The 25,324-nt window shown below is 56.3% G+C and overlaps 7 protein-coding genes and 1 non-coding gene across 8 annotated transcripts; 5 read left to right on the plus strand and 3 right to left on the minus strand.

The window, feature by feature from the left end:
* Window positions 1–142: 142 nt before the first annotated feature.
* B0H64DRAFT_462433 (uncharacterized protein) lies at window positions 143–1,817 on the plus strand (the record flags this gene model as incomplete). The annotated part of the gene is made up of 3 exons (XM_062807549.1): window positions 143–333; window positions 1,149–1,305; window positions 1,424–1,817. The coding sequence occupies 3 exons, from the start codon at window positions 143–145 to the stop codon at window positions 1,685–1,687; spliced, it is 612 nt and encodes a 203-aa protein (XP_062657560.1). The 3' UTR covers window positions 1,688–1,817.
* Window positions 1,818–3,818: 2,001 nt separating this feature from the next.
* Window positions 3,819–3,905, plus strand: B0H64DRAFT_t98. The gene has a single exon. It is a non-coding gene; the product is annotated as a tRNA-Arg (tRNA).
* Window positions 3,906–4,244: 339 nt separating this feature from the next.
* B0H64DRAFT_399407 (uncharacterized protein) lies at window positions 4,245–5,323 on the minus strand. The gene is made up of 2 exons (XM_062804014.1): window positions 4,784–5,323; window positions 4,245–4,718 (listed from the first exon to the last, which is right to left on the minus strand). Exons 1-2 carry the CDS (start codon window positions 5,182–5,184, stop codon window positions 4,433–4,435), a joined length of 687 nt encoding a protein of 228 aa, XP_062657561.1. The 5' UTR covers window positions 5,185–5,323; the 3' UTR covers window positions 4,245–4,432.
* An 856-nt stretch (window positions 5,324–6,179) lies between these two features.
* Window positions 6,180–7,359, minus strand: B0H64DRAFT_443136 (uncharacterized protein; the record flags this gene model as incomplete). Its single annotated transcript, XM_062806694.1, has 5 exons — window positions 6,180–6,413; window positions 6,513–6,823; window positions 6,921–7,012; window positions 7,068–7,284; window positions 7,341–7,359. 5 exons carry the CDS (start codon window positions 7,357–7,359, stop codon window positions 6,180–6,182), a joined length of 873 nt encoding a protein of 290 aa, XP_062657562.1.
* Window positions 7,360–9,386: 2,027 nt separating this feature from the next.
* Window positions 9,387–11,008, plus strand: B0H64DRAFT_443137 (uncharacterized protein; the record flags this gene model as incomplete). The annotated part of the gene is made up of 2 exons (XM_062806695.1): window positions 9,387–9,541; window positions 9,595–11,008. The coding sequence occupies 2 exons, from the start codon at window positions 9,387–9,389 to the stop codon at window positions 11,006–11,008; spliced, it is 1,569 nt and encodes a 522-aa protein (XP_062657563.1).
* A 2,118-nt stretch (window positions 11,009–13,126) lies between these two features.
* Window positions 13,127–14,407, plus strand: B0H64DRAFT_179330 (uncharacterized protein). Its single transcript, XM_062798885.1, has one exon. It carries the CDS (start codon window positions 13,386–13,388, stop codon window positions 14,058–14,060), a length of 675 nt encoding a protein of 224 aa, XP_062657564.1. The 5' UTR covers window positions 13,127–13,385; the 3' UTR covers window positions 14,061–14,407.
* Window positions 14,408–14,948: 541 nt separating this feature from the next.
* B0H64DRAFT_179341 (uncharacterized protein) lies at window positions 14,949–15,907 on the minus strand. The gene is made up of 2 exons (XM_062798886.1): window positions 15,438–15,907; window positions 14,949–15,357 (listed from the first exon to the last, which is right to left on the minus strand). Exons 1-2 carry the CDS (start codon window positions 15,804–15,806, stop codon window positions 15,082–15,084), a joined length of 645 nt encoding a protein of 214 aa, XP_062657565.1. The 5' UTR covers window positions 15,807–15,907; the 3' UTR covers window positions 14,949–15,081.
* A 5,736-nt stretch (window positions 15,908–21,643) lies between these two features.
* B0H64DRAFT_179430 (fungal-specific transcription factor domain-containing protein) lies at window positions 21,644–24,983 on the plus strand. The gene is made up of 3 exons (XM_062798887.1): window positions 21,644–22,168; window positions 22,222–24,578; window positions 24,643–24,983. Exons 1-3 carry the CDS (start codon window positions 21,823–21,825, stop codon window positions 24,784–24,786), a joined length of 2,847 nt encoding a protein of 948 aa, XP_062657566.1. The 5' UTR covers window positions 21,644–21,822; the 3' UTR covers window positions 24,787–24,983.
* Window positions 24,984–25,324: the final 341 nt, after the last annotated feature.

Genomic DNA, 25,324 nt, shown 5'->3' on the forward strand with positions numbered 1-25,324 from the left:
GATACTTTACCGTCCGAGTCTGCTTTATGCTGTGAAACATTTCCTCAGTGGACACTGCGAAAAAAAGAAAGCTGGAATTCGACTTCTTGACGCCCAAGACCATCCGTTCTCACAAAAGTCGAGACGATACCGGCCGTTTACAATGTACTCGGCACACACCATCGGAACCCGCAGTTCGCTGCCAAAGCCGGCCGAGCGCCGTACCACCGTCATCGACATTAGTGACGATGACGAAGATCACCAACCAACCTTTCCCGTCGGCCATATGGCGGACCCCGGCCTCCAGCTGGCCCCATTGACCGCCGTCTTCACCCGGCCAAACGCCCCATCACCGTTATCGAGCTGAGTGGTGACAAAAAAGAAACGACCCCCCGGCTTTCCCTGTCGGCCATCCGGCTCGACCCCTTGGGCTTCCAGCTAGCCCCATCGGCCACCCCCCTTGCCTGGCCAAACGCCCCGTCGCCGTTATTTCCCCGTCAGACATCCGTTTCGACCCCTTGGACCTCCAGCTGGCCCCATTGACCACCTTGTCACCCCGTCCTTCAAGGACAGCTGTGGCTGGAAGTTATTTGACCATCAGCTGAAGGTTGCCATGGCGTTTACATACGCTAGAGACTCGTTTGAGCAATCTTACAAGGACTAGATTACGAACCAAGGACACAGGAAGCTTTTCGGCCTTCTCAAGAAGAGTACCTGCCCATATATATGAGAGCACTGCGTGGAGGGCGGCAAGGCGTTCGACACCGAATTCCTCCGCAGCCTACCCAGCGAGTGTGAAGACAGCTCTCCTAGGTGTATTTTATCACCCTTTGGGACGATGACGGTACAGACTGGTGGCGAGACCAGGTCGGCCAGTCTGTTGACTTGTTTTTGGGGCGAAGGCGTCGGTGTTGGACGGGGGGAGGTTGACGGGCGAGACGGTGGGGTTGTGTATTGCGGGGGAGCCCGTGCCGGGGGATGCGCTGCTTGCGCAGGATCTGCGTGGGTTTCGCCCGGCGGCGGATGTTGTGGTGACGCATCTGCTGGCGGAGATTGGGTTGGTGTTTTCGGCGATGGATCACCTGAATCCGGCGGGTGGCATATTGGCGGGCCATCCGGAGCTGGTGGGCTCGGGGCTGTATCAAGTTCAGGGGCTGACGAAGGCTAAGGGTGAGGGGGGTGGATGGCGCGCTCATTAACCTGCCCAGTCCTCTGCAGAAGATCAAGGATGTTTTTGATGGTGGGCTGCTCGACTTTTGGACGATCGTCTCCAATATGCCCCCGAAAGAGGGCGATACGGTTCTCCAGTATCGGTTCCGGTGGATTGTGAGTACCAAACGTGGCTTCCTTTCCCTCTGGCACAACACTCCTTTCTTGTTTGTCGACATGAGTCGGTCCTGTATTCACGCGGACTGGTTGTTAACCCGGTTCTCCCTTCCATCAGGCATGGGGCATCGACACGTTGGCCAGAGTCGTCAAGCTTTTAAGCCCCAAGATTGGCCTCAGCGAAGAGCTAAGCAAGCAGATCAACGTCATAATCAGCTGCGTGGTGACCTGCGTCGACTCGTACCTACGGGTTAGAATCTCGAGGGAGGAGTACTTCAAGAACGCGAAGAAGAAGGTTAGCAACGGCCTCGATAACTTCTACCTGCAGAGCATCGCCATCGGCGACGCAACTTCACTCTTGCGCGTGTTCAACCTATCATAGGGGGTTCATGTTGATGACGGGGTTCTCCATGTTGGAGTTGGGGGCGTTGAGCGTCTTGACCGTATTATCCTTCTCGTTCCGGGGTATCACTGGACCGTATGGCGCCGATCCAGGCAAGAGCAAAGCTCACAGTTGCCCCCGCGAATGCTACTCGTTCAGATATATGATGATCGATGAGTAGTTTGAAGCTATGGTGGCTCTGGATGCCAGGGGAGGGAGGTGTCGACGGCAGGTGGGATTGGTGCGAGGAGGCGGCCTCGCGGGTGGCCCTAACGCTTCGCCTGGGTGGCATCATATCTCTAGCTGCAAGGATGACGATACAAACTGCCGTTACTAGATACACGATGGAAAATGGACGGAAGAGCCCTCCAGTCGTCTTCGTCTCTGTTTTGGTAACATTGAACATGTCAGCCACAACTCCGTGATGAAGAATGAGAGGAGAGCGGCTGCCGAGTTGGCCCACTTGGTCGAGCCGCCAACGGGAAAGGGCAATGGTCGAACAAGGAGGTGCGACTAAACTCATCATCGCATCTGCTCTAGGCAGATGAGACGAGACCATGTCACTAAATGAAGGGGAGCTTTGTGTTGCGCTATATCATCGGTCGACGTTCATGCTGTAAGCTGGACTCACCTGGCCCTCGTGCATGACCATGGGTGAGGAGGACGTAGTGGCAGGGGTGGGGGCAATGTCGGCGGCCCTGGCCTTGAGACTTTTCGTGTCCGGGTGGCGTTACGGACTTAAGTTTGCTCCGATGCCTCGGATGTTTATTCATAATCAAGTGCCAAAAAACATCGAGTACTTACAGCTTTGGTGCCGGACAACCCCAGTGCCACTCAAGGCAAGAGCGAACAAAACCGCAGCGGCTGCAGCCACATAGGGCGTTACCCCAGCGAGAGAAAATACGGACGCCGGCTAGTTATGCAAACTAAAAATACTAGAGAGTCGCCACATAACAATAGCAAGGCTCGGCGTGGTGAAGAAGGTAGATGATTTTGATGTTGTGAGATAAAAAAAGAGATCAGAAAGAAAAAAGAGATTAGAAAGGAGAACGAAAATCTCGACAGCCTAAAAGCATTCAATTATGGTCCCACAGTGCAATCAGGCGCGTGATGATGGTCGCCCTAGGTTGTTGCTAGGTAGGGATGGAAGGAGCGGTCAGGAAGGAAAGACAGAGTAGGAAGGAGCTACACAAACATCACGCTACAGCAGCGTTCTTATCGTTAGGTACCTAGTTAATCCAATTATTCTAGCCTAACCGTATATTGTGCCAGGCTATTTAGTAAGATAGGCAAGGTAGTTCTGATCCACAGGTAAGAACTGGCTGCGGGTGAAGGTAAACAATCTAACTCCCGTCCTATATGTATGGACGACTCCCCCGGTGTTATATCTGCAGCATAAGCGTGAGCTGACGGTTCCCGCATGGGCAGAATATGCTAGCGGAATACAACCTACTGCTACCTGGGCAGGTATGTACGGACCTTTCTGTTGTTGTGTAACGGCAAGCTCATTGTGCGGCCCTGAACAAGTTGCAACACTTGGAGAACTCAAAAGGTTGCCTTCGGCATCTCATTGTATTCACGGTTGTGCGTCTCCCGGCCCAAAGAGGTACGTGACTCTGCGACCCTTGAGATTCCTAAGTTATGGGTAGTCTGAGTACGAAGGGAAATCTATCTTGCGAATTCAGAGTCCTTAAACGCTGTATACAGACAGCTTTGGGCAAAGTAATCAGATAAATAGGAAAGCGTCACTGGAATTAGTGTAGCTAGGCCTTTTAATGAGCTCTGAGCTGAATATGTTACATGTAAACCTGGCGTAGATATGTAACCCTAGGTTATTTATATCTAGGAAAGATTTAGCTTTCGCTTAGTTTTACGTATAGAAGAGAGGTATATAATGAAAAACTCAACCCTAGATAACATATTCTAGAAAATAAATAAAGTTACTTGGTAACTATCCTGGTATACCTAGTTCTTTATAGTCTGCCTTCTCTTTAGAAAAGAATCCCAGGTTTGGTAAAAGGGGGTATGTTTCTCAAAAGGGGTAAAAACATAATTTTCGGTGTCTAGAGTAAACCTGATATACTCTATTAGCAAACGCCACTCTCAACAAATCAGCTAGCAGCTGTTCTACGGTCGGGTGGCGCAACGGTAGCGTGTGGTCCTCCTATCAAGCAGGATTCCAAGACTGAGGTTGTGGGTTCGAGTCCCACCTCGATCGACCGAAACTTTTGCTTCCTAAGGTTTCATTTTTTAGGATCACGAGCTTCGTCCTTGGCGTAGCAATGTATTTTTAACGTTAATATAATAATATAGTAAGATACTAGTACAACGAGCACTTATTCCACTAAAACAAAGTTCATTTTGACATTCTGGAATTTTCCTTTGTTTTTTTGATATTTTATTCTTTTTTTCCCCTTCGATTAGAGCTAACCTTTACTTCGAGCTACATTGTTATGTAAAGGGGCACTTGTCTATCCTGTCCTCTAAGCACGGTCCATTTGACTCCTGCCTCTGCTACCCCAAACTCGGGTCTTGAATTCAGATAACCATTCATTGTCCGAGGTTCATAAGTTTCTTTTATTCTTAGCCAATAGTATGCTTTCCTTAAGGGTTCACGGTGGATTTTTCATTGTTCCCGAGTCATAAAGTCATAAGCTACATAGGTAGGTAAGTATTTTAGACCGGCGGCACGTACCCTCTAACTCACTAGCACCGCCACGACCATATCTTATGGGGGCTGGAGACCTAGTCTCTCCTCGGCTCTTGACTATGTCCGCTTTCGCTTGCCTCAAACCCAATGCACATGGCCGTCGCGTACTCGCCGTCGTGGCTGATACTAACCTTAGCCATTTGGTCCCTGCTACTCTCCCCGTCCCCCCTGATTAAAGCCACAGGTGCGGAGGAGCCCAACTCAGTTAACGCTCTCTTCCCTGTCAACTCTTGGGCATCTGAAGATGGCAGAATGAGTATATCGTGGAACCCCAGCCTGAGATGCGGATGCGCCTTGAACGCCGCCTCTTTTGCCGCAAACCTAGAAACTCGCCCATTAGCAACCTAGGTACCTATGCACACTTACCCTCAGACGGTGAAACCCACCTCCCAGCCATATAAGTAGCTGCACGCCCAAACACCGCTGATTCCACACCCCCCACCTCCTTCCCAACATCGCTCACTTGCCGGTCACTCGAGCCAACCAGCCCGTCCCTCCCGCCTTCAACCGCCGCCTCCACCGCATCCCTCGTTCCTCCCGTGCCCACTTGCCCTCTTCCCCCCGTAACCCCGGCGCCCGGCTCGGATACGCGCCGCCCGTTAGACTGTGCCGCGGCCTCTAGCACGTGGCGGATGGCCGGCTTCGCGCGGGCCAGCTCCTCGGGGGCCAGCACGCGCCGGATGAAGCGCGAGCCCTGTTTGCTGCGCAGGATGTGTGCGATGCGCGCGACGCGGCAGATGTCGGTGCCGATGTGGAGGGGGTAGGGAAATGGAATTGGTGGCGGCATGGTGGTTGATGTGAGGTGGGTTGAGATGTTGATGGTGATCTTTGAGTTCAGGTTGGTGTGGTGCTGGCAGTGACCGGGGATATTGAAACCTGTGTTACAGGGTTAGGGGTGTTAACTGGAAAAACGCGGATTGAATGCGCGTGCGAATAACTACCCCACCGTAACGTTTGCAGCGACCTCGTTTAATTCCGCCCAGTTCAATACGGTCAATTACACCCAGCTCCATGCAGTCAATTGCACGTAGTGCGATACATTCATTTTAACGCAGTCATTTACACCTACTCCGATGGGTTTACCGAGTTCATCAGTTAGGTGATTAGGTTAGTTTAAGTTGTAAAGTTAGTTTCAGTTAGTTGAATACACTTAGTTTCGTTACCTCTGTACCCGAGATTAATACAGTGCCGGGTAACTTGCTGTCTAGTATACTCTAGTATACGAACATACAGTAATTTAATGTATGAACTAATCACAATAGTCTACATCGAACTACCTATCGGAGTAGGTGTAAATGACTGCGTTAAAATGAATGCATCGCACTACGTGCAATTGACTGCATGGAGCTGGGTGTAATTGACCGTATTGAACTGGGCGGAATTAAACGAGGTCGCTGCAAACGTTACGGTGGGGTATTCGCACGCGCATTCAATCCGCGTTTTTCCTCAAGCCTCTGTGGCGTCGTTGGGCTAACATCGAGATCAATTCCTCATCCATTCGCCCTTGAAACGGATCACAAACTCCGCAAAACATTCCTAGCTATAAACCACCACAAAGTTCCTGACCATTACCGGAAAATCACTTGCAGCCCGATTCTCGAAACCGTAAAACAAATCGCGCCAAACAGACCATCACCCACCTCCTGAGCAAGATTAAGTCCCGATTTCCCCGTTCACCAACATCAATATGCTCACCCGCAGCCCCCCCTCACTTCAATCCCCGTCACCTCTTTTCACCCGCCACCAACAGCCAAAAAATCCCCCCTCCAACGAAGTAGGCATTTACTCGGCCAGCAGCGGGGCGCGCTCGGCATCGGGCTCCCTCCGCTCGGCGGTGCCGCCCCACGGCACCTGCCTGCCGGTCCAGGCAGGCACGGCCACGACGACGGTCAGTAGAAAGAGCACGGCCATGATGGTGAAGGCAAAGATCCACTGCAGCGCCACGACCTGGCGGAAGAACTGCGCGACTCCCAGCGACGCCGACAGCACGCTGAGATTGAACCCCATGGTGTAGTCCTGTTTTCCCCGCGCCGCGGGCGGTTTGTCAGTCACTCTGTACTCCCCTCTGGCCGAAAAAGGGCGGGGTTAGGTTAGGTTAGGTTTGGTGGGCCGTACCTTGTACAAGACGATGAAGAAGCCGCCGTAGGCCAGGATGGACCACACGAAGATGTTGGCGAAGATGCGGGCGACGAGGCTGTTCTGGTGCGGCACCATGATGGCGCCGTTCCAGTACACGGCCACAAAAGTCCAGGCCAGCGGGCCCGACACGGCCGGCAGGTGGATGAAGCGCGCGTACGCGTTGTGCCGGAAGTACAGCGACGTCAGGTTCGCAAAGTTGACCAGCAGCAGCACCTCGCCCCACACAAAGTGCGACCGCACGAACAGCATCACGAAGCCGAAGTGCAGGAGGTTGTTGAGGATAAAATCTGGTGGTGGTGGGAAAGCTGGGTTAGGTCCTCTTTCTCTCTCTCGCTCTCTGTGTGTGTCTCTCTTTCTCTCTGGGACGGCTGGGAGGGGACGTACGGCTTCCCACAGCGCATGCTGCGTTGACCGACTCGGTCTTGGACGAGAAGAGGTGCGAGATGTACCCGAGCTGGAGAACGAAGAGGACGATCCTGTTTGAAGCCCGGTCAGCTTGGCGTGGTGAGAAGCGGGGGTAGAGAGACGGACCAGTAGATGGACGTGATGATAGGGTTGAGGGTGAAGCCCGAGTGGTGGTCGCGGTTCTGGTGCCAGATGGTCCCGCGATGGTGCTTGCCGTCGTGCGGCGGCTCGAAGGTATAGTAGACGGTGACGATGACCGACAGCAGCCAGCTGGCCAGCGTCAGGATCTTGTACCAGACGACCGAGCTCGCGCTATGCGAGTCCCGCTTGGCGAAAGGGTTCACTGAGATGGTGTTTAGCATGGCCGGTTGGGCAGTCCATCGCACTGGTGGTACCCACTTTGATGGAAGCGATCCATTTCTGCTGGTTCGCTGCGATTCCTCACTCGAGATGCTTGGGGTGGTTGCAGCTGGGGTGCAGAAGCGCGGGGATGGGGAGTTATGTAGGGGATAGGAGAGACGGGACGAACAAGGGCACCAACAGGGTACGCGTCCTACACAGTACCGAGTATGACCGTGTGGCTACTTTCTGAGCTTGGTGGTGGGGTGGCATGCAGGTTTTAAAGTTGACCTGCGTCTTGCCATTGACCCCAAAGTAGAGGCAAGGAAATGGCATTGATGTCGTTCAGCCGATTGGCTTGACTTTGCCGCGCATGTTTGGCTCATCCCACGGTTTGCCGCAGCAAACCGGGAGTTGAACGCTTGGGGATGGCACTGCGTCACTGCTCTGCTTTCCAAGTTGCTTTGGACATGCCAGGCGTCTATTGTATAGCACTATGCTACGTTATCAGCCCACTTGCTCCCAGTTCTCTCCAAACATTGCTTCCTCTCAACTTCGTCTTAGAGTAATGGTATGGAATGTTTTGAGTGCTTGCCAATGCTAACCTAGGTGCACTGGACATTGGAAATACCGCCTGGCGGCGTCGGATTGGGTGTTCCAACCATTGAGTGCGAGTTTGGGGAGCTCGGGGGAGCAACGCTGGAGGTGCGGGGAAGCACTCGCGCATGAGAGGGCGTTGTGATTGGCCACAGCTTGACGTCATCACTCCACGCGTTTGTCAAGGTGTGTGTGTGTGTGGCTTTTTGGTCATCGCGAACCTTGCGAGCTCCCGGCAAGCGCTCGTGCGAGTTTGGAGCGATCACTGCACCCTGCAGAGCTCGGATGCGCAGAGGCCGAGAGTTTGGCAGAGTGAATAGCAGATTGCCACAAGCACGATCGATTGGAAGGTGGCACGTGGCCGTGCGTGGATGAAGTGGCGGTGGTGGTGGCTTGTCAAGCTCCGTTCTTGCTCTTTCCTCTGCTGGTCACCTGCCTAATTTCAGCTGCAGGCCTTCTTTCCCATCACATCTCCAGGTGGTCCGCGGACCTTCTCGGTTCAGGCTGTTCCTCCCGCCTCTGGGTGCTTCTCCTTTCCCACCGAGACAGGCAGAACACCGAGTCCTCTCGGTATGGCGCTCTTCATGGAGGGGTTTCATCGTAACCCCTCTCCGAGGCCCATCGAGGCCACGCCGAAGCCAACACCTCCCCTCCACCCGTTTTACAAATTCGGACCGGCGCATGTGTTGTGCTTGCTGGAAGCAGGCAACAATCGACATCGCGGATCCCAATGCAGCCCAATGCAGGCCACGGTGAATTGGTGAATTGTCTTTCTTCGCCTCCCCTCTCTCACCATCTCGCTAACTAAAACCCGGTCACAGCCCTCCGGCCTTTTGTCCTCGATGAACAAACAAGGCGTCCAGCATCCAACTCATTTGGCTACACCGCCCCCCTACCGAAACCGTGGCCATCTCCTGTTCGCGAGCGTTGAGCCGTCGAGGTTCTTTTGCAGCGCTGCGCTTCCTCGCCTAACTGCTACCCAAGGAGCTTTCCACATCGGCCATCAGCAAGTGTGATGGCCCATTCTGCATGGTGGTGCGAATGTCGAGGCAGAAAATCCAGTTCAGCCGCTCGCCGCAGTCATCGCCAATAAGAGCCTCGACAACTTGCTGACCGCTCTCAAACTGCTGTTTTGTGGATCATGCCTGACCGAGGGACCTTTGACCGAGATGAGCGGCGACGCTGGCCTTTGTGATGTGAATTGCCCGCCTCGGCGTGCACTCTGATCTCTATTCCCGCTGACCCGCTCAGTTTCTGCTGGGCTTTCTGTGTCAACATCATGCAGAATCCTCTTGGCGCTCAGAATTCCATATGCCAAATTCGGAAACAACGCTGTGTGGGCTCCCTCACGGGCTTCTTTTTCGGTCCGCGACCTATGTCGAGGCATTGGGCCTCCAGAAGTCCACATCAGATGCCAGCACCTGGCCCAGATGGAAGAAACAGGTATAAAGGACATCATGTGTCTGTGTGTGCCGTGTTTGCTCCACGACATCCCCAACGGCAGACACAATGGCAAAGTTTGTTAATGGCCACCGGCCGAGCGCGCCCCGAATCTCCGATGACAGGTGGGAGAGCTTGAAGGGGATACTGCTCGAAAAGAGCCAAATCATGACATTCGGCGAACTCGAGATCTACATGGGGCGGGAATACAACTTCTTTGCAAAGTAAGCCCGTCAAACAAACTAGCACCATGCCGTCAGCTAACTCGCTTTAAAAGGAAGCGACAGTTGGGCCATCGCATACGGGGAGTCTGGGGCTTCAGGAAGTACAAACAGGGGTCTTCTAGAAGGCCTCCCGGAGACCCTGTATCTCGTAACCAGAGTCCACCCCCTCCTGCAGCCGTCCGCGAGCGGCTGGTTCGGGACGTTCCCAAGACAAAGCTTCCACCCATGCTGGCCACACCGGCCCTCGCCGCGCTCCCGGGCTCCTCTTCTTCCCAACCGGACTCGGAAGACGTCAAGACTCGGTATCTGTGCCTGGCGGACATCCTTGTTGCCTTCAGAGACTCACATCACGCCTTCGACATCAATGTTGCGCTATGGAAGGCCAGTCCTTCAAGCAGCCACACTCTCGCTTGCATCGGTACGGCTCAACATGAGACACAGCTCATAATGGATACTCGGGAGATGGCAAGGCGTGATGCTGAGCCGTTCCTCATGGACGGACGGTCCCCGTCCTGGGCTACGACGTTCATGGATCTTCTCAATGCTCACACATATGTCTGGGGCACTGGAAAGGAAAACGGACTCGGCCAGATTGCGAGAATCTTCAGCGACATTATCGGGGATGGGGTCGTCGATGGTCGCGAGCAGGACTGCCTCGTCGAACTGGCCCCGCGGGGGCCACATCTAGACGTTCCAGCGTATACTCTCCTCCGCGCCGCCCTGGAGTGGTATAACTCCGAGTCTCAGGATGATCGGATCGATGCCCCTTCCGTTCTAGGCCAGTTTATCGCCCAGCACCTGTCAGCCAGGCGTGGACCAGAGCAGATGGAGGCCGGCTCAAACCACGACATCAACTGCCTTCCCTTGTGCCTGGAGTGGTGCAGAGTTATCTTGGGTAGCAACCCCGACATTCTCCCCGAGATCCGTGGCACCGACGGCGACATCGTCACCGAAACCTTCGCCGTTCTGTGTCTCCTCTGGCGTCCCTTGTTAGGCAACGGTCCGCCTTCCTACAGAGCCGTCGCACACAGAAATACCACAGCGTCCTTAAATTGGGCAAGCACCGCCGAACAACAACTCGGCATTCGGCCCACTCAACTCCTGTGCACAGTAGTCTGCATGATCATGGCCGCCGCCATACAACAGCAGAATGTGCACGCTAGACAATCGCTCCCGGAAAGGGCCCTGGCCGGCGCCAACGCCCTCAGCGCCCTAGGACTCGAGGCCTTGCTTCACCGTTTTCTCAACCAAACCTGCGCCGATAACTGGCGTCTGAAACTCCAAACGGATGCGGAGCGGGGCTTCCCTATCTGGAGATATAGTGTGGATGCCCAGAACATGGAGCCTTTCCGTAGGTTTGCCGCGGAGTCTCTGGGGATTTACGACTTCCCTACGCTCGAGAACGGATCGTGTGTCTTGGACGAGCTCGCCTTGGCGGGCCCGGAGTTTTCTGAGGATGGTTTCTGACGACTGGTTCCCCTTCTTTTTTCTTGTTTCTCTCCTTTCTTCCTTCGCATCCACCCCCCCCCCCCCCCCCCCCCCCCCCCAAACAACCTTTCCAAGCCCCCCTCCTCATTATCTTTTTTCTTTCTTCTTTTTCCCTCTTCTCGTGCTTCTGCTTCTGCTTCTACTTTTGTTTTTATGTTATCTTCACAGGAGAGGATGTTGTGTCAGGCAGGACTTGGGCCGGTTCATCGAGGCCCACTCCTCGCCTTGAGCGAGGTAGCCGGGTATGATGCCGCCTTAAAGAGTTGGAAAGTGTTGTGTTAGTTCTCGGGGCGCCTATTCGAGGGTCCATATACAGGGGGCGTTGTAAGTCCTACCCCTCCCGGCGACTTTCAGATAGCCTTGCTGATTGAGCTATGGTGTCGTTTAGACTTGTCGGTGGGAGGACTTGGCGACTCAAACAACTACAGGCTTCAAAAACGCTGAAGGACAGCATGGGAACAGTCGGCATATATTCAGCGACGTCTTCCAAACCCCGAATCTATCGATAGATTTCTTTTATAGTCTCAATCCATCTCCAAGCTATCATTAACTCGTGCCCCAGTCCCTTCTTTGCGTGGCCTTCAACCCAGACCCGAGTGGAGTATGTCACCTCTTCTACTTTCTCCATGGAGTTGTGTCAGGCAAGAGAACCAGAGGCATTCCCTCGAATCGGTTCCACACGATCATCCTGCGCCCAGAGGAAAAGACCGAGGATGGTTAATCTCTCCAAGACCAAATCATGGCGAAAGAACTTGCAATTACTCCCAAGAGCTTTTTGAACACGCGCGTGCTTCATCCGTCGAGAAGGACTGGACAGTAACCCCTTTCACCATGACCCCGAACTCATCTCGCAATCGACACCCGAACCATCGCCCCTTTTCTCCCAGTACAGAAAACCCCGCCATGCAGGCGCTCCCGGCAATATCCCCTCTGCTCAAACGGAATCGGACCCTCACGGGTTCGTTCAAGAGTAACTAGCTCGCCGTCAAAAAACAGCCGCATCAGCGAGCAGCCCTGCGAGGCCGCGGCTCGGGGTACATGGCCGCCATTGAGCTGCCTCGGCATCCGAGTCGAGACCTTGTGCTTCCTCGACACCGTCTCCGCATCATCCTCCAGCTCGTGTTGGTTGAGCCCGACCCGATTGCCGCATCTGCTCAGTCTGACTAACACACGCGCCCCAAGCTTTGGGTCTAGATAGCTCTTGCTTCTCCCTTCTTGGTGGCCGTTGGTATGAAGGGCTGTGGCTTTTCGCTGATGATGTTTGTGCTCGGCCGTCGTTTATCGAGGCGGGGCCTGGTTGTTTTGCTGTTGGCCAGGCCCCTGACTCAGGGGCTGTCGAGGTGACATCGGTATTGTCTCGTCATCTCGAATTCCGGGAGTTCAGGGTGGCGTGCAAGTTATATCGTCATGTCGTCCGTAACCCCGTCTCTCCTGTTCACTCCGCCATGTCCCACATCCCCTTGTGACTATCCCTCCCCCCGCGTGACCTTGGGATGGATGGTGAGTTGCGACCGGCATTGAGATTCCCGGCAAGTGGAGTAACCTTTCACACGAAAAGAGGCAACCGTAGCAGAGAGGACGACGTTCGTTCTTATATGGCATTATACAAGCCCCAAATACAATCATTATACCACCCACCATCTGCTCCCGAGGCCTCCAGCAAACGCCGTCCCCAATCTACACAAGACAGCCGTGACCTTCACCCATCACGGCTCGCAACGGAAGGTTTAGCCAAATGCCCTCCCGTCGCCAGCAAGCAAGGCTACGGCCGCGGCTGTCTGGCGTTGAGGGCAGAGCCGCGCGGCGAGGTCAGGACCCCATTCAGGCTGCAAGGCTGACAACAAGCACACAACATCCAGCCTGGGGGTTCGACTATAGCAGGAGCTCCGAAGGCTGACGGTGGCAGGGAGTAGCTAGGTGTCTCGGGATTCCGAGGCCGGGCAGGCAAGCAGTCCTCTTCGTCACCCTAGCCGGCCCATGATCCCTACCCCAGCCGACGTCACAGAATGGGTCGAGCCTAAAGCCTCAAACACGAAGGCGACGGGGTACGGCCACGCTCGAGACGATAAAGAACGTCACGCCGCGCTGCTGTGGCGGTTGAGTCACTGAGACAAAGTCAGCTGACATTCAACTCCCCCCTGAGACGGCAAGAACAGACGAGTGGCAGTCGAGGAGATGTTTTGGATTGCCTCAGGTTACACCTAGCAACAGAAACCTGCAAAGCTCGAATCACGGAAGCCCAGTGGTTCTCAAGCACAACATTTACCCATCCAAGCCCGGCCTCCTCTAAACTGTACGATTCGGTCCAGTCCGTTCACCACCACCATTCCTTTCTTTTCCCCAAATTTCCACAACCATGCCTGTCCCTGCCGACGCCAGATGCCGGCAGCATCTGGATGCACATCGGATCAGATCGGACGGAGAGATCTCGCATTTGCATTGCTCGGGATCTGGCCTGCATCCACATCCGCGTGGGAAGGTAAGGATACATCCGGCAGCCGTTCATACGTCCCTTCCCCCTTCAACCTGTCTGTTATGGAAGGGGGACGGGGTGGGATTTGCACGCAGTGCCTGCCGTCCGGTCGTCCATCCCGTCGTTACAGCACCGGTCAATAAAGGGGGCCAGGGGGAGATCAAGAGGAACGGGAAGATAAAAGCAATGCGGAGAGAAAGAGATGCAGGTTCGAAAGATCCTCATACCGGTGCGACTCTGTCACAAAGCGGGAACCATGATCGCCCTCCTTTCGAGACCAGATCGGATGAGAAGTGCCGTTGCCTGTTCGGCGCTCTATGCGGGTTCTTCTCGAAGGCGGGAGGGAAGGAAGCCAGGTGGCAGATTGGATGTCGTCCGGTCTGCAGCCCGCCACGGTCAAAGGGGCCTTCCCTCCCCAAACCCTGCGACCCGGACTCACGGGAAGATGGTAGTACTGTGGCTGCGATTGGATCGGCAGACCACATCCAAAACACGGATGTGGTCTGGGCATGTCGTGTGTGGCTCACGACTCATGACCAAAAGCCTCACTTGATTTAGCAGCCGCTCGTCCCTGACCGGATAGGGGAACTATAGGGGCCAGGTGTGCTCATCGCTTGTGTGTTGTGGCGAGGAAAGCATCTCAAACGGCTGGATAAGGCGGCCAAAAGCCACCGCGAAGACCGGGAGGCGCACAAAAGCCTATGTAGATGTGGCCTCCCGTCAATAGACTCAAAACACAAGCGTGGCCGCAGGGGAGACGGGAAGAGAGTACTTCGTCCGTTTTCAGGTATGCACATACAACGCTCGGGTAAAAGGGCCCGAAGACAACAAAAGTTTCTGGGCCCAAACTTTGTTCTGCATTTCCCCAGACGAACCGCAAATCTGCAGGTACGGTTGGAGTCATAGCGGGCAGGATGCAGTCGCCCACGATACTTCGTATTGGGCAACAACTACGTGACCCAACTTCGCTACAAGAACGGTAAGCTTCTAGAAGCAATGCTCAGGGAGAGGAACAACGGGTATCCTAGTAGCTTCCCGCGTGTCCGTTATGCAGCGAAGAACTTCACAGGCAGAAGACTGGTCGACGTTTAGTCCTTGAAACGAGAAAGAAATAGTTTGACAGCTCTCTTTTCATGCATAGCTGATGGGACGAGAGAGCAGTTCGGACGAAGGCGAGAGTGAAGATGCGACCAGCCAACATGATAGGTTGACGGCAGAAGAGATGAACGCGGTTTGATCGCCAAACTTTCCCATGACGTTATCATTGTCTCCGAAAAGTCGTTGCGGGAGGGGTGTTGCGTTCCCGCTCACCATCTGTTGGCTGTGGGTTTCCCATTGTTTGTTCGCGGCAGCGGCAGCGGCAGCGCCTGCAGGGCACAGGGGGATTCAAAACACTGATTGTGTCAGCGCGGCCGGCAGCCAGCTCGGCTCCCGGCCCAGACGCGCTGCAACTCGAACTGCAGCCTTCCAATGACCGGTAAGTAGAGATGGGAACGCAACATTCTGCTCGCGGGAGTGCCACTGGGCCAACATTGACACTGCTCACAGCCCAAGGAGGGACCGCGACCCCGGTGTTGAGTCACCCCAGGACCGCAGACGACATTGAGGGCATCGAAACGAATGTATGGTGCGGACGTCGAAGGCAAACCTCACGAACTCTTTGAAGTGATAATGCTGGCTCCGATCGAGGATCGACTCGGGGAAATGCTTGCGAGGTTCTGAGTGAACAAATGTCAGGGGTCGTCCGCAAGGGGTTTGTTTTTCTTGGCGAGGAGAGAATTGGCATCTCTCGTTGCTGAGAAACCCAGCCAAAGGCGATTCTCAACCGGAAAAATGGTTGCGTTGCAAGTGTATCCTTCGAGTCCGATGTAAACTCTGACCCTCCAGGCGTCCCATACCAATGATTTGCTTCGTGAGACTCGGAATACCACCCACCTCTCTTCCCCGCAAACTCTCCGGCTTAAGCTTTGGAGATCTCACAAGTGCCGTTGACGCCGATAGGATGGAACTTGGAGCGGAGGGGACTGCTTTATTGAGCTCACGCCATGGTGTGTGGCGACAGAGGGCGTCGGACGAAAGTATTACCGACTTCGCTCTGAACTTGAGAGCGTACGTCAACGGCCAGCGGCACGCTGCCTTGGCGCCGGCCCCGGGCCTTTTCTGCTTCGTGATAGGCACGGATCGGGCTGAGGGCTCCTTTGAGTGATCGCGGACGATCTGACCTCGGCGCGTTGGACAGGGACTGGCCGGTTGTGTGGCGAGGATGGTCTTTTGCGAACAATTCCAAACCATGACAATTCCCATCTGCCGAAATGGCTTCCGACGTGCTCGCCCCGATTTCTCCTAGCCCAAACCAGGCGTTGCTTTGCAAGTTGGTCAACTAGCGCCGAGCGTCTCTCATCCATGCAGGACGACGGCGACGTCAAATATTGTCCGATAATGAAAGGCAATCTAGCAGCACACGCTAGTTTCGGTGATATCCAGAGCTGGTGTGTCAAGGAACCGGAATGGGCTCTTTCTCAGAGTTCAACAGTGTTTGCGAGCGAGCAACGGACGATTCAACCCATGCTCGGGCCGGTTGTGGCGGGAGCCTTCCGCCCCCTTCAACGGAAGAGGAAGCAGCAGGCGAAGGGTACGACAGCCACCCACGCCCCCCCGGCACGTGGTTCCAACATGCACGCCCAGACGCCTCTCCGCTCCCCCGACATGATCACCACGGGACTCGAGGGCGCTGGCTTCAACCATCCCCATTGGCAATTCGTTTAACGGCTTCATGGTCGACCCATTCTTGTCGAGAACGGGTAGATCCTTGCCTGTTGGAGATAGATGATGCTGCGGGTGCTGCCACGGTGTGTCTTTGTATATGAGGTTGCATCATGTCGTTGACTGTTGACCAGGTTCCCATCACACCGCACCAGTACCTGCTTGACACCTGCAGGTCAGGGACCATTGCGAGTTCCGCGACGTGGAATGATCGTCATCTGCCGTTCGCACCCCAGACCCAGCTGGCCAAAACAGTAACCCCGGAACCATGAGGAGCCGCAGAGGACGTTGCGCGATTGCCCCCAAGATCGGCACAAATGGAAGAGAGCTACGACATAGTCTAGCATAGCGAGCATACATCGTTAGCGTCGACATAGCCGAAGCTTTCGGTCTCCCCGAAGACTTGGCCGCGAAGGTGGAGTGGGTTGAAGGTCAAAGCCCACGGTGTTGTTGACAGCAATGCCGGGGTTTTGGCATGGGGTGTGTGAGTTGCGGGGAGCATCTGTTCACCATGCTAGGAAGGTGAATCGTTGGTGCAAATGATCTCGTCTCGCATCCTAAGTGCTTGAGTCGACGCCTCGCTTTTTTTTTTGGTTCGTGTGGGGCCGGCCCGTTGGCGCTGAAGTGACGGTGGAAAAGCGGTCCCCGTCCCGGAGAATACTGCGGGGTGTGTGAGGAATAATATATTGCCCCCCTGGATCGAGAAACTCAGTTGCGCCTCGGGGACAGGCACTTGGATGCAGGTCTCACCCCAAAGAGACGTGAGGTCTGGCGGGCAATCTACAATGCCATATTGCCCCCATGTGGCAGGGGGTGACGGCAGGTTTCTCGCTCCTCGCGGATTGGCAGAGGCCAGTCTTGATGTCGTCTGCTTCGGCGGAGGGCAGTGGGGTACAGGTACAGCGGAGAGTTTTGGTCGGCAGCTGCCGATGGTTCCTTGTCGACCAATTGCTCGCGCTCTCACAGAAGCTTCGAAGGTTGAAGAGCCACCGTTCATTAGTCGCATCATTTCCTCTTCTAGGCTAGGCCGGGAAACAATGCGCTTGCTGAAGTTTCATCGGACGGGAACCCTGGCGCCGAACAACGATCGAAACCTTCTGGAAAGGTGACGGAACGCGTATCCCTGCCGGATGGAAGACACGGAGGAACGGATGTGTGGGCTTGCAGCTGAGCTGATGAGCAGGCTCATGGGCGACGTGATCGGCGGGCGAGAATCCTTTGGCGGGGTTGAGGCACGCTGTCCGGGTTGAGGCACGCTGTCGAGGAACACGTTGGTCTCCTCGTCCATGCGCCAAAGCCACGCTCTGCTGCGCAATCAAGTCAACACGACCATCGGGAGGGTGGTGATCCGTGGATGTCGAACAGTGCCTCCAGTTTCTCGTTGATGTGATGCAAGTTGACTGCTGACAGCGAGAGGTTCGAGAGGTCAGAGAGCCGCGGCAATCTCCACGCCCAGGTCAGCCCAAAGGCGGACGGGGTTTCGGGGAACGACTCCAGCCATGGGTCCTCGGTGAGGGCGTTCATTGGACACGTGCTTGTGGACCACCGAGGCTCGCGCATGGGGGGACAGGGGCACTGGCGAATCAGAGGCGCAGTGGTACCCTCAACGGGTGCGCGCGATCTTGCTTGCATGTGGAGTTTCGGACCGTCGGCCGTTGAGGGATTACGCTACGACGGCCAGGGTGACGGCAACCCCAGTTCCGCCAAGATGCCGAAGAGATCTGGTGGCGCCGAAATGGCGTCGAGGGCGAAACGTCCGTCTTGCTTGAACCGGGCAGAAACGAGCTAAGTCGTTGATAGCAAGTCTGAAGGCGCTGGGAAGAGTCCCTACATGGTCGAGTCACCAAGTTATGAGCGGCGGCAGCAGCAGTTAGGTTGTTCGGGCCAGTACACCGAGCGGTGAGATGAAGCCTGGGGTATCCCGAGCTGGGGAGTGGGGAGCGTGGACCCGGCCAGGCTGGATTCGTGTCACCCCGAGCGGCACTTGTGGAGGAGGGTTCCCGCGCCGTGTGTTCCGCCGGTACCAGCCATCCATGGTAACCACTGTGCAGTCAGTGTGGCAGCAACTGCAGCTTCCAGGAAGCCCGGAGGTCCCCAATCACGGCCGCAGAGGACAACAACCCAGCCTCTGAACCACGGAATGGGGTTGGAGGGAAACGGGAGTTGCAGAGTTTATACTTTGACAAACAAATACAAGCCAACGCAAGGGGTTGTGGAGCATGTGTGTTGGCGTTCTTCGGGAGAGGAGCCGAGGAGTCAACGCCACCGCTCGCTCCCGAACGACACTGGACCGCTTGCGAGCCGATTTCGCGGCGCTGCTTGCGATTATTTGCTCGCGAATCCAGAGCAAAGGTTGATTCGATTCCAAAAACAAGTCCCGATCCGAAAGCCGAGCTTGCATCGGAGGATAGCCACCGTGTTGACAGATGACACTGCATTGTGCGAGGCTTGAGTTCCAGGTTGCAGATGCAGCCGCACAGATCAAGACCCTGCGTGATTGGTTCAGGAAGTCGAATTTGTTTCAAGTCAGACCTCGCGTCAACTTCTCAGCGCTGAAGGAGGGCGAATTCTTCCGATGTTCACCACCCTCTTCGCCGCTTTCTCGGCCGATATTTGACGACATAAGGCTCCTCGATATTGGCCTGCCGCGTGCGAACCAAAGTTGAGGTCAAGCCACCGATGACAAGTCCAACGGGTCTGCAAATTGAGGAACGGACGTTTTCTCCGAACAGACCGATGTGTGAGTGTTGAAAAGAGCTGAATCGAAGCAGTCACCTTGTCATGTGGCTCTGTACTGTGTAGTTAGTGCTTTGCCAGTCGAATGGGTTTGCTGGTTGCCCAATGCAATGGAGATTGCGCGGGGCGAATTGCCACCGGGGTTTCCTCGTGACTCGGCTGGGGAGGCAGGCACGCAGGTTGCTCCTGCCTCTTCTGCCTTCAGAGCCATGGAACTAACGGAAGTTCCGATGAACTGTTGGGCCCTGAACGGCTCAGATCCATTGGGCTGATCGAGTCGTGATTTCCATCCTTGCTAGGGAGACTGCGCGTACACAGTACTTGCCTCTTGCCAGCGCGTGGCACTTGGAGAAATTAGGTGAATTGGAAAATTGGGGAAACTGAGCTCCTTCCACATGACTCTGCAAAGTTGATGATGCAAAAAAAATTCGATGCAAGAACCCCCCACTGCCAAAGAGGGACCGGCTTGGCGGAAACCCACACACATCATGCCCCTGCTGCCATCTGCCGTTCTCCGTCGACACGTCCGGTGCTGGGCGTGCAAGGTAGCCGGCGGCATTGCTAAAGGTTTTGAACCACGCCGGTAGGTCGGCAACATTGTTCGATCAGACAATGGAAGAATGTGGGACTGAAACCTCAACCACCGCCTCCACAGATCGTCCTCGCACACCCTGTTTTGGGACTTCGATTACCCCAACCCCCGAGGCACTCGGCAAGACACGACTCCAACAAACATGGAAGCTTCGCTTGCTGCTTCCGTCCCCAGACGCATCCTAGCAAGCACATATGTACTGTGTCTGCCGCTACAAAGGAATAACAGGCGTCTTATAGCACGGCGGATCGGGATGGTCGCGGCCATCTGCGTTGCGGGTTCCATCTGCCCAGAAACAGGAGACCAACGGCAAGCCGAACTGACAGGGGGCTCGACATTGTCGACATGCACAACGGTGCAGCTCCATCGCGCCTCCGCGCCTCGACTGCCCCAGCAGTTGTCCCGATGCAGGAGTTGATGGGCGGCGACTGGCAGTGAGGGATGCCCAGCTGATCCGGTTTGGCCCCGATGCTCCAACCCCAGCTTTTCTGCTCTCCAGCCGGCGACAAGCACCCCGCCAGAACCATGCCTGACTCCATGGGGTGATGGGGCCCCCCTTCTCCGCTGACGCTCGCGCTGGCTGGACAGCCTGTGACAGCGCTGTGAAGCCCACTCACTCCCTGGTTATCGACAGGGATGGCACAGTTCACGACCGCAAGCAACCGAACGCGCCATGGCTTCTCCGCTGCTTCTGGCGCGCTCCATGGCTCGGCCCAATTTGTCACTCTTTCTGAGAGTGCGACCGCATAGCATGCACCAAGCAATGAAGCGCACCATTTAAAGTGGAACGTTATTTGAGGAGCCCCAGAGCGCGCCAGCACCCGGGAGTGCCAGGGCAGAGAAGCGTCGTGAGCGCTGTGCTGCCTCTGTCAAGGAAGTCCGAATGCGCTTTGATGTTAGTGAACTCGGAGACTGGGGCTCTCTCTGGCAGTGCCACCACGACCGAGAGCCGGTGGAGTTGCAGCTTCTCCACCATGACCGTACCCTCAACCCCTGCCAGAGGGGCAACCCTTGTCTGATGGTGGTGTTCGAAAGCTTGCTGGAGGGGACAGAAAGAGGCCCATATATCCTCAGCAGGCCCTTCTGACGAGGCGGCTTCCCCAGAAATCCGCTGTCAACTCCTCTCCCATCAGCGCTACCCGCCCCGCGCTCACCCACCACGCTCCCCTCCCCCATAAACGCCTCCCGTCCCGCCGACTTATATTGCCCTCGCAATATAAACTTGATACTCGATATTGTGCTGGACCAAAAACCGTCTCCCCCTGTCGCCAATCGCATCCAGTCTCGCCCGCAAGCTTTCTCGCGCCTCTCCTGCTGTGCATGCCCGCCAAGCCGACAGCCAGGTTCGCAGAGAGTACCCCCCGAGGCAGGAACAGCGCCAGAAATTGACCGGTTCGCTCACTTGTTCGAAACGGGTATCCCTTGGCCCTTTTGGTGCTTCTCGCCCCCTCCGGCCCCTCTCGAGCAATATACGGCACATCGCTCTGAGGCTGAGACTGAGGAAGCAGCACCTCATCGACGACGGGCAACCCGGGCGTTCAGGGAAACGTTCCTCAGGTTCTACGGTTTTAGGGGTTCGGAAAGGTGTTAAGAAACGGCCGACCCGGCCTTGTCTGGCACCGCAGACGGCCAAGCCGTTTTTGCCCTCGATTTGTCTCCGGTATGTTGGTGATCCCATCTTCCCTGCCCTCCACGTTCTGGTACTCGGCCAGGCTCGTTTCCCTCCCGCGTTCCCCTGCCGGTTGGTCCGTTGTCCATCCAGGCACGCCCCCCCCTTCCCCAAACCCCGCCATCCGGTGCTGCATCCATCGTGCAGCAGGCCGTGCCGCCCTCGCTCACATCCGCGCGGATCACCGTCCACTGTTTTGGTGTCTGTCAATGCTATCTATCCTAGCACACTCATCAATGCTCATGCCTGTCACTGACCTTACCCCAGAGGGAAGCTCACTTCGGTCCGTCCGACTGCCGTTCTCCAATTCTGGGCCCGGCAACCCACCAGCAGAGCGGGTCGATTATAGATATCCCCCACCTCCCCATCGTCGCCGTCGACGGGCTCCCACCTGTCGTCCCCGCTCTTCGACCCAGACGCACCATCGCTTCAACCAACTGCCCGCACTCGCTCGAAGCCGGCCGTCTCCACATGTTCTAATTCACGGTCTTGACGACCTCGCTAGTAGCTAATTATACCCCGCCACCCTTCCTCAACGACCACGTCTATCTCCAGTCAAGATGTTGTCGAACCCGCTGCACCGTTTCTCCCCCTACCACATCCCGTCGAACACGCTCATGTCCAACGGCCACGTCCCGGCCGGCCACCTTCACGCAGCCGGACTCGACTCACTCGCTCCCGGCTCTCACTACGCACTTCAGCAGCTCCAGCAACACGTCGGCGTCCACAACCCTCACCTCGCCCGGGCTGGGCCTCAACCAAAGCACAGGCAACATCCGTACGGGCCCGCCGCTAGAGCTGCCGGGGCAGCTGGGCCGATTCGGAGGAGGATCAGCAGAGCATGCGATCAGTGTAACCAACTAAGGACGAAATGCGATGGCCAACATCCCTGTGCCCATTGCATTGGTGAGACCAGATCTCGTTCTCCCGGAACATCGGCACCTTCTAACTTTCAGTAGAGTTTCAATTGGGCTGCGAGTACATCCGCGAACGCAAGAAGCGCGGCAAGGCGTCTCGGAAAGACCTGGCCCAACAAGCCGCCGCTCAAGCCGCCGCCGCCGCAGGCCAGAATGGCCAAAAGTCCGAGAACACGGCAAGCGAGAATGGCCAGTCCGCAGAGAGCCGGAGCGACACACCAAGCAGCACCAAGCCAATCCTGACTTTGAACACTGATCAGCCATCAGCCTCAGACAAGAGCATGACCGACATGTCGGAGGACCAGCTACGGGGGCAGAGGACAGGAAGCATCGAGACCTTGGGCGACATGAGTGCCCATCCGGGGCACATGACGAGCCACCCCGGCGCTCTCGACAGAGACCATCTCGACAGCCCGGCAGCGCTGGACCTCAACGGATACGGGTCCGTCCATCCGGCATACGAGCGCCAGATGAGCGCGCACATGATGAACGGTCCGCCACATGGATCCTACGGCCCCAACCAGGGAAACATGTCCAGCTACCCCGATCTGCCGTATGCTCTCCAAACACAGAGCCCGACCGGCTACTCCGCAAATGCCGCCAATGGTTTCCGCCTCGCGAACAGCCCGCTCAGCGCTTATCCGATGGGCGGAGAGCCAGCATCCCCGGGTGGGTGGATGAACATGTCGTCCCCGCCGCCGCAATTCGCTTCGCACGTCCCGCAGAACGGCTACAACCACTCGCACCTCCGCTATCCCGTGTTGGAGCCGTTGATCCCGCACCTGGGCAACATCATCCCGCTTCCTCTTGCCTGCGATCTCATTGACCTCTATTTCGCGAGCTCGTCGTCGGCCCAGATGCACCCCATGTCCCCCTACGTCCTAGGATTCGTCTTCCGAAAGCGGTCGTTCCTGCACCCGAGCAAGCCCCGCCAGTGCCAGCCGGCACTCCTGGCGAGCATGCTGTGGGTTGCTGCGCAGACAAGCGATGCTCCGTTCTTGACGAGCGTCCCTTCGGCGCGTGGCAAGATCTGCCAGAAGCTTCTAGAACTGACTGTTAGCCTCCTCAAACCGCTCATTCACACACCCTCGGAAGAGGCGTCGCCTGTTTCGAGCCCCATCGTCGATGGTGTTGCTCTGGGCGGCCTTGGCGTCGCGCTCCCCGGATCCATCAGCATGGAAGCACTCACTAGCGAATCCGGCGCTTTCGGTGCGGCCGGTACTCTCGACGACGTCATCACCTACATCCACTTGGCGACAGTTGTTTCCGCGAGTGAGTACAAGGGAGCGAGCCTGCGATGGTGGAACGCCGCATGGTCGCTCGCCCGCGAGCTCAAGCTGGGCCGCGAACTACCTCAGAATGCGCCAGCAAGCCGCCAGGGCGGCTCGGCGGATATCGATGACGAGAACAATGGCTCCGAGATGGGCATTCCCGGCGTCATCACTGAGGAAGAACGCGAGGAGAGGCGACGTATTTGGTGGCTAGTCTACATCGTCGACCGCCATCTTGCGCTCTGCTACAATCGCCCGCTTTTCCTCCTCGATATCGAATGCGAGGGCCTCTTCCAACCCATGGACGACACCGACTACCAGAACGGCAACTTCCATGCCTACACAGACCCGAATGTTCTCGCCTCGGACCCCGAGGCTGGCCAGAACCGGGCGCGCGGGCCTTCGTTCGTGTGTACCGGCCACAGCATCTTTGGCTATTTCCTGCCCCTGATGACTATTCTCGGCGAGATCGTGGACCTCAACCACGCGAGGAACCATCCTCGCTTCGGTGTCGGGTTCCGCTCGTCTCGCGAGTGGGATGACCAGACGTCCGAAATCACCCGCCACTTGGATATGTACGAGCAGAGCCTGAAGAAGTTTGAGCAGCGACACCTCAGCCTCAACGCGCAAGCGCAGGCTGCCGACGAGAAGGCTGCCGAGGCAGCGGGTGTCCCAACAGCAAACGACCTACCCGGCACTCCTTCAGGACACAGCGTCCACAGCGCCCACACCAGCTCGAGCCGCATGACCGAGAGCGACATCCAGACGCGCATCGTCATGGCGTACGGCACGCATGTCATGCACGTGCTGCACATCCTCCTCACCGGCAAGTGGGACCCCATCAATCTCCTCGACGACAACGACCTCTGGATCAGCAGCCAGGGCTTCATCACGGCGACGGGACACGCGGTCAGCGCTGCCGAGGCCATCAGCAACATCCTCGAGTACGACCCCGGCCTCGAGTTCATGCCCTTCTTCTTTGGCATCTATCTACTCCAGGGCTCGTTCCTGCTGCTCCTCATTGCCGACAAACTACAGCTAGAGGCCTCGCCCAGCGTGGTCAAGGCGTGCGAGACCATCATCCGGGCGCACGAGGCGTGTGTGGTGACGCTCAACACCGAGTATCAGGTAGGCTCTTTTCCCTTACGCAAAAAAAACACATGATTTGTTAGATGCTAACCCTTCATCGCAGCGCAACTTCAGCAGAGTCATGCGCAGCGCTCTCGCTCAGGTACGCGGTCGCGTGCCCGAGGACCTCGGTGAGCAGCACCAGCGCCGGAGGGAACTCCTGGCGCTGTACAGGTGGACTGGCGATGGGACTGGCCTGGCACTTTGAAGTGGCTGGCTAGATTCCTCTTCCTCTTCCTACTCCTTGGCGCGAATTCTGTTTTTATTCTCCTTGCCCCCTCCCCCCCCTTTTTACACCTCTGCCGTGCACGGCGGGTCAGCCGGCCGGTGTTCCAATTTTGTTTTCCTCGGGCGGGTTTTGCTTTTATGGCTGGCGTTCAATGGCCTGCTTTTTTACTCTGGGGAGGGTGTTCACAACGGTTTCCAAAACCAAAAGGCAAAGGGGCGGGCTCTGGCGGATGGGGTTTCCTGGCAGGCGGTTTTGGGGTTCCTTATTACAGGAGAGTTTGGCGGGATGGGCGGACTATGCGAGGGCGAAGATGACTTCTGATGCCTCTACAACGACGGAACGGACGACACTGGGCCCCTGATTAAGCTTGGTTATGCGGGAGGTGTCGAAATACCTGGGGGATATGTTTTTATACGCCGTTGGCGATGAGAGGTGGCGTGCGGGTGCTGGTTGTGTCTTTCGGATACCTCTGTTTTGGTCTTTCAGGTCCAGTTCCTTGCGTCGTTGTCTATTGTTG

Source organism: Chaetomium fimeti, assembly GCF_033439085.1.
Source record: "Chaetomium fimeti strain CBS 168.71 chromosome Unknown B0H64scaffold_5, whole genome shotgun sequence".
In the NCBI taxonomy this organism is placed as follows: Eukaryota; Fungi; Ascomycota; class Sordariomycetes; order Sordariales; family Chaetomiaceae; genus Chaetomium; species Chaetomium fimeti.

Bases quoted from the DNA above. Each gene is read 5' to 3' on its own strand.
- B0H64DRAFT_179330 (XM_062798885.1), top strand. From the start codon at position 13,386: ATGCCTGTCCCTGCCGACGCCAGATGCCGGCAGCATCTGGATGCACAT.
- B0H64DRAFT_179341 (XM_062798886.1), bottom strand. From the start codon at position 15,806: ATGGGAATTGTCATGGTTTGGAATTGTTCGCAAAAGACCATCCTCGCC. The intron at 15,358-15,437 runs GTGGGTGGTATT...TCGGACTCGAAG, and splicing joins AGAGTTTGCGGGGAAGAGAG to GATACACTTGCAACGCAACC.
- B0H64DRAFT_179430 (XM_062798887.1), top strand. From the start codon at position 21,823: ATGTTGTCGAACCCGCTGCACCGTTTCTCCCCCTACCACATCCCGTCG. The intron at 22,169-22,221 runs GTGAGACCAGAT...AACTTTCAGTAG, and splicing joins TCCCTGTGCCCATTGCATTG to AGTTTCAATTGGGCTGCGAG. The intron at 24,579-24,642 runs GTAGGCTCTTTT...CCTTCATCGCAG, and splicing joins CGCTCAACACCGAGTATCAG to CGCAACTTCAGCAGAGTCAT.
- B0H64DRAFT_399407 (XM_062804014.1), bottom strand. From the start codon at position 5,184: ATGCCGCCACCAATTCCATTTCCCTACCCCCTCCACATCGGCACCGAC. The intron at 4,719-4,783 runs GTGGGTTTCACC...GCGAGTTTCTAG, and splicing joins GCTACTTATATGGCTGGGAG to GTTTGCGGCAAAAGAGGCGG.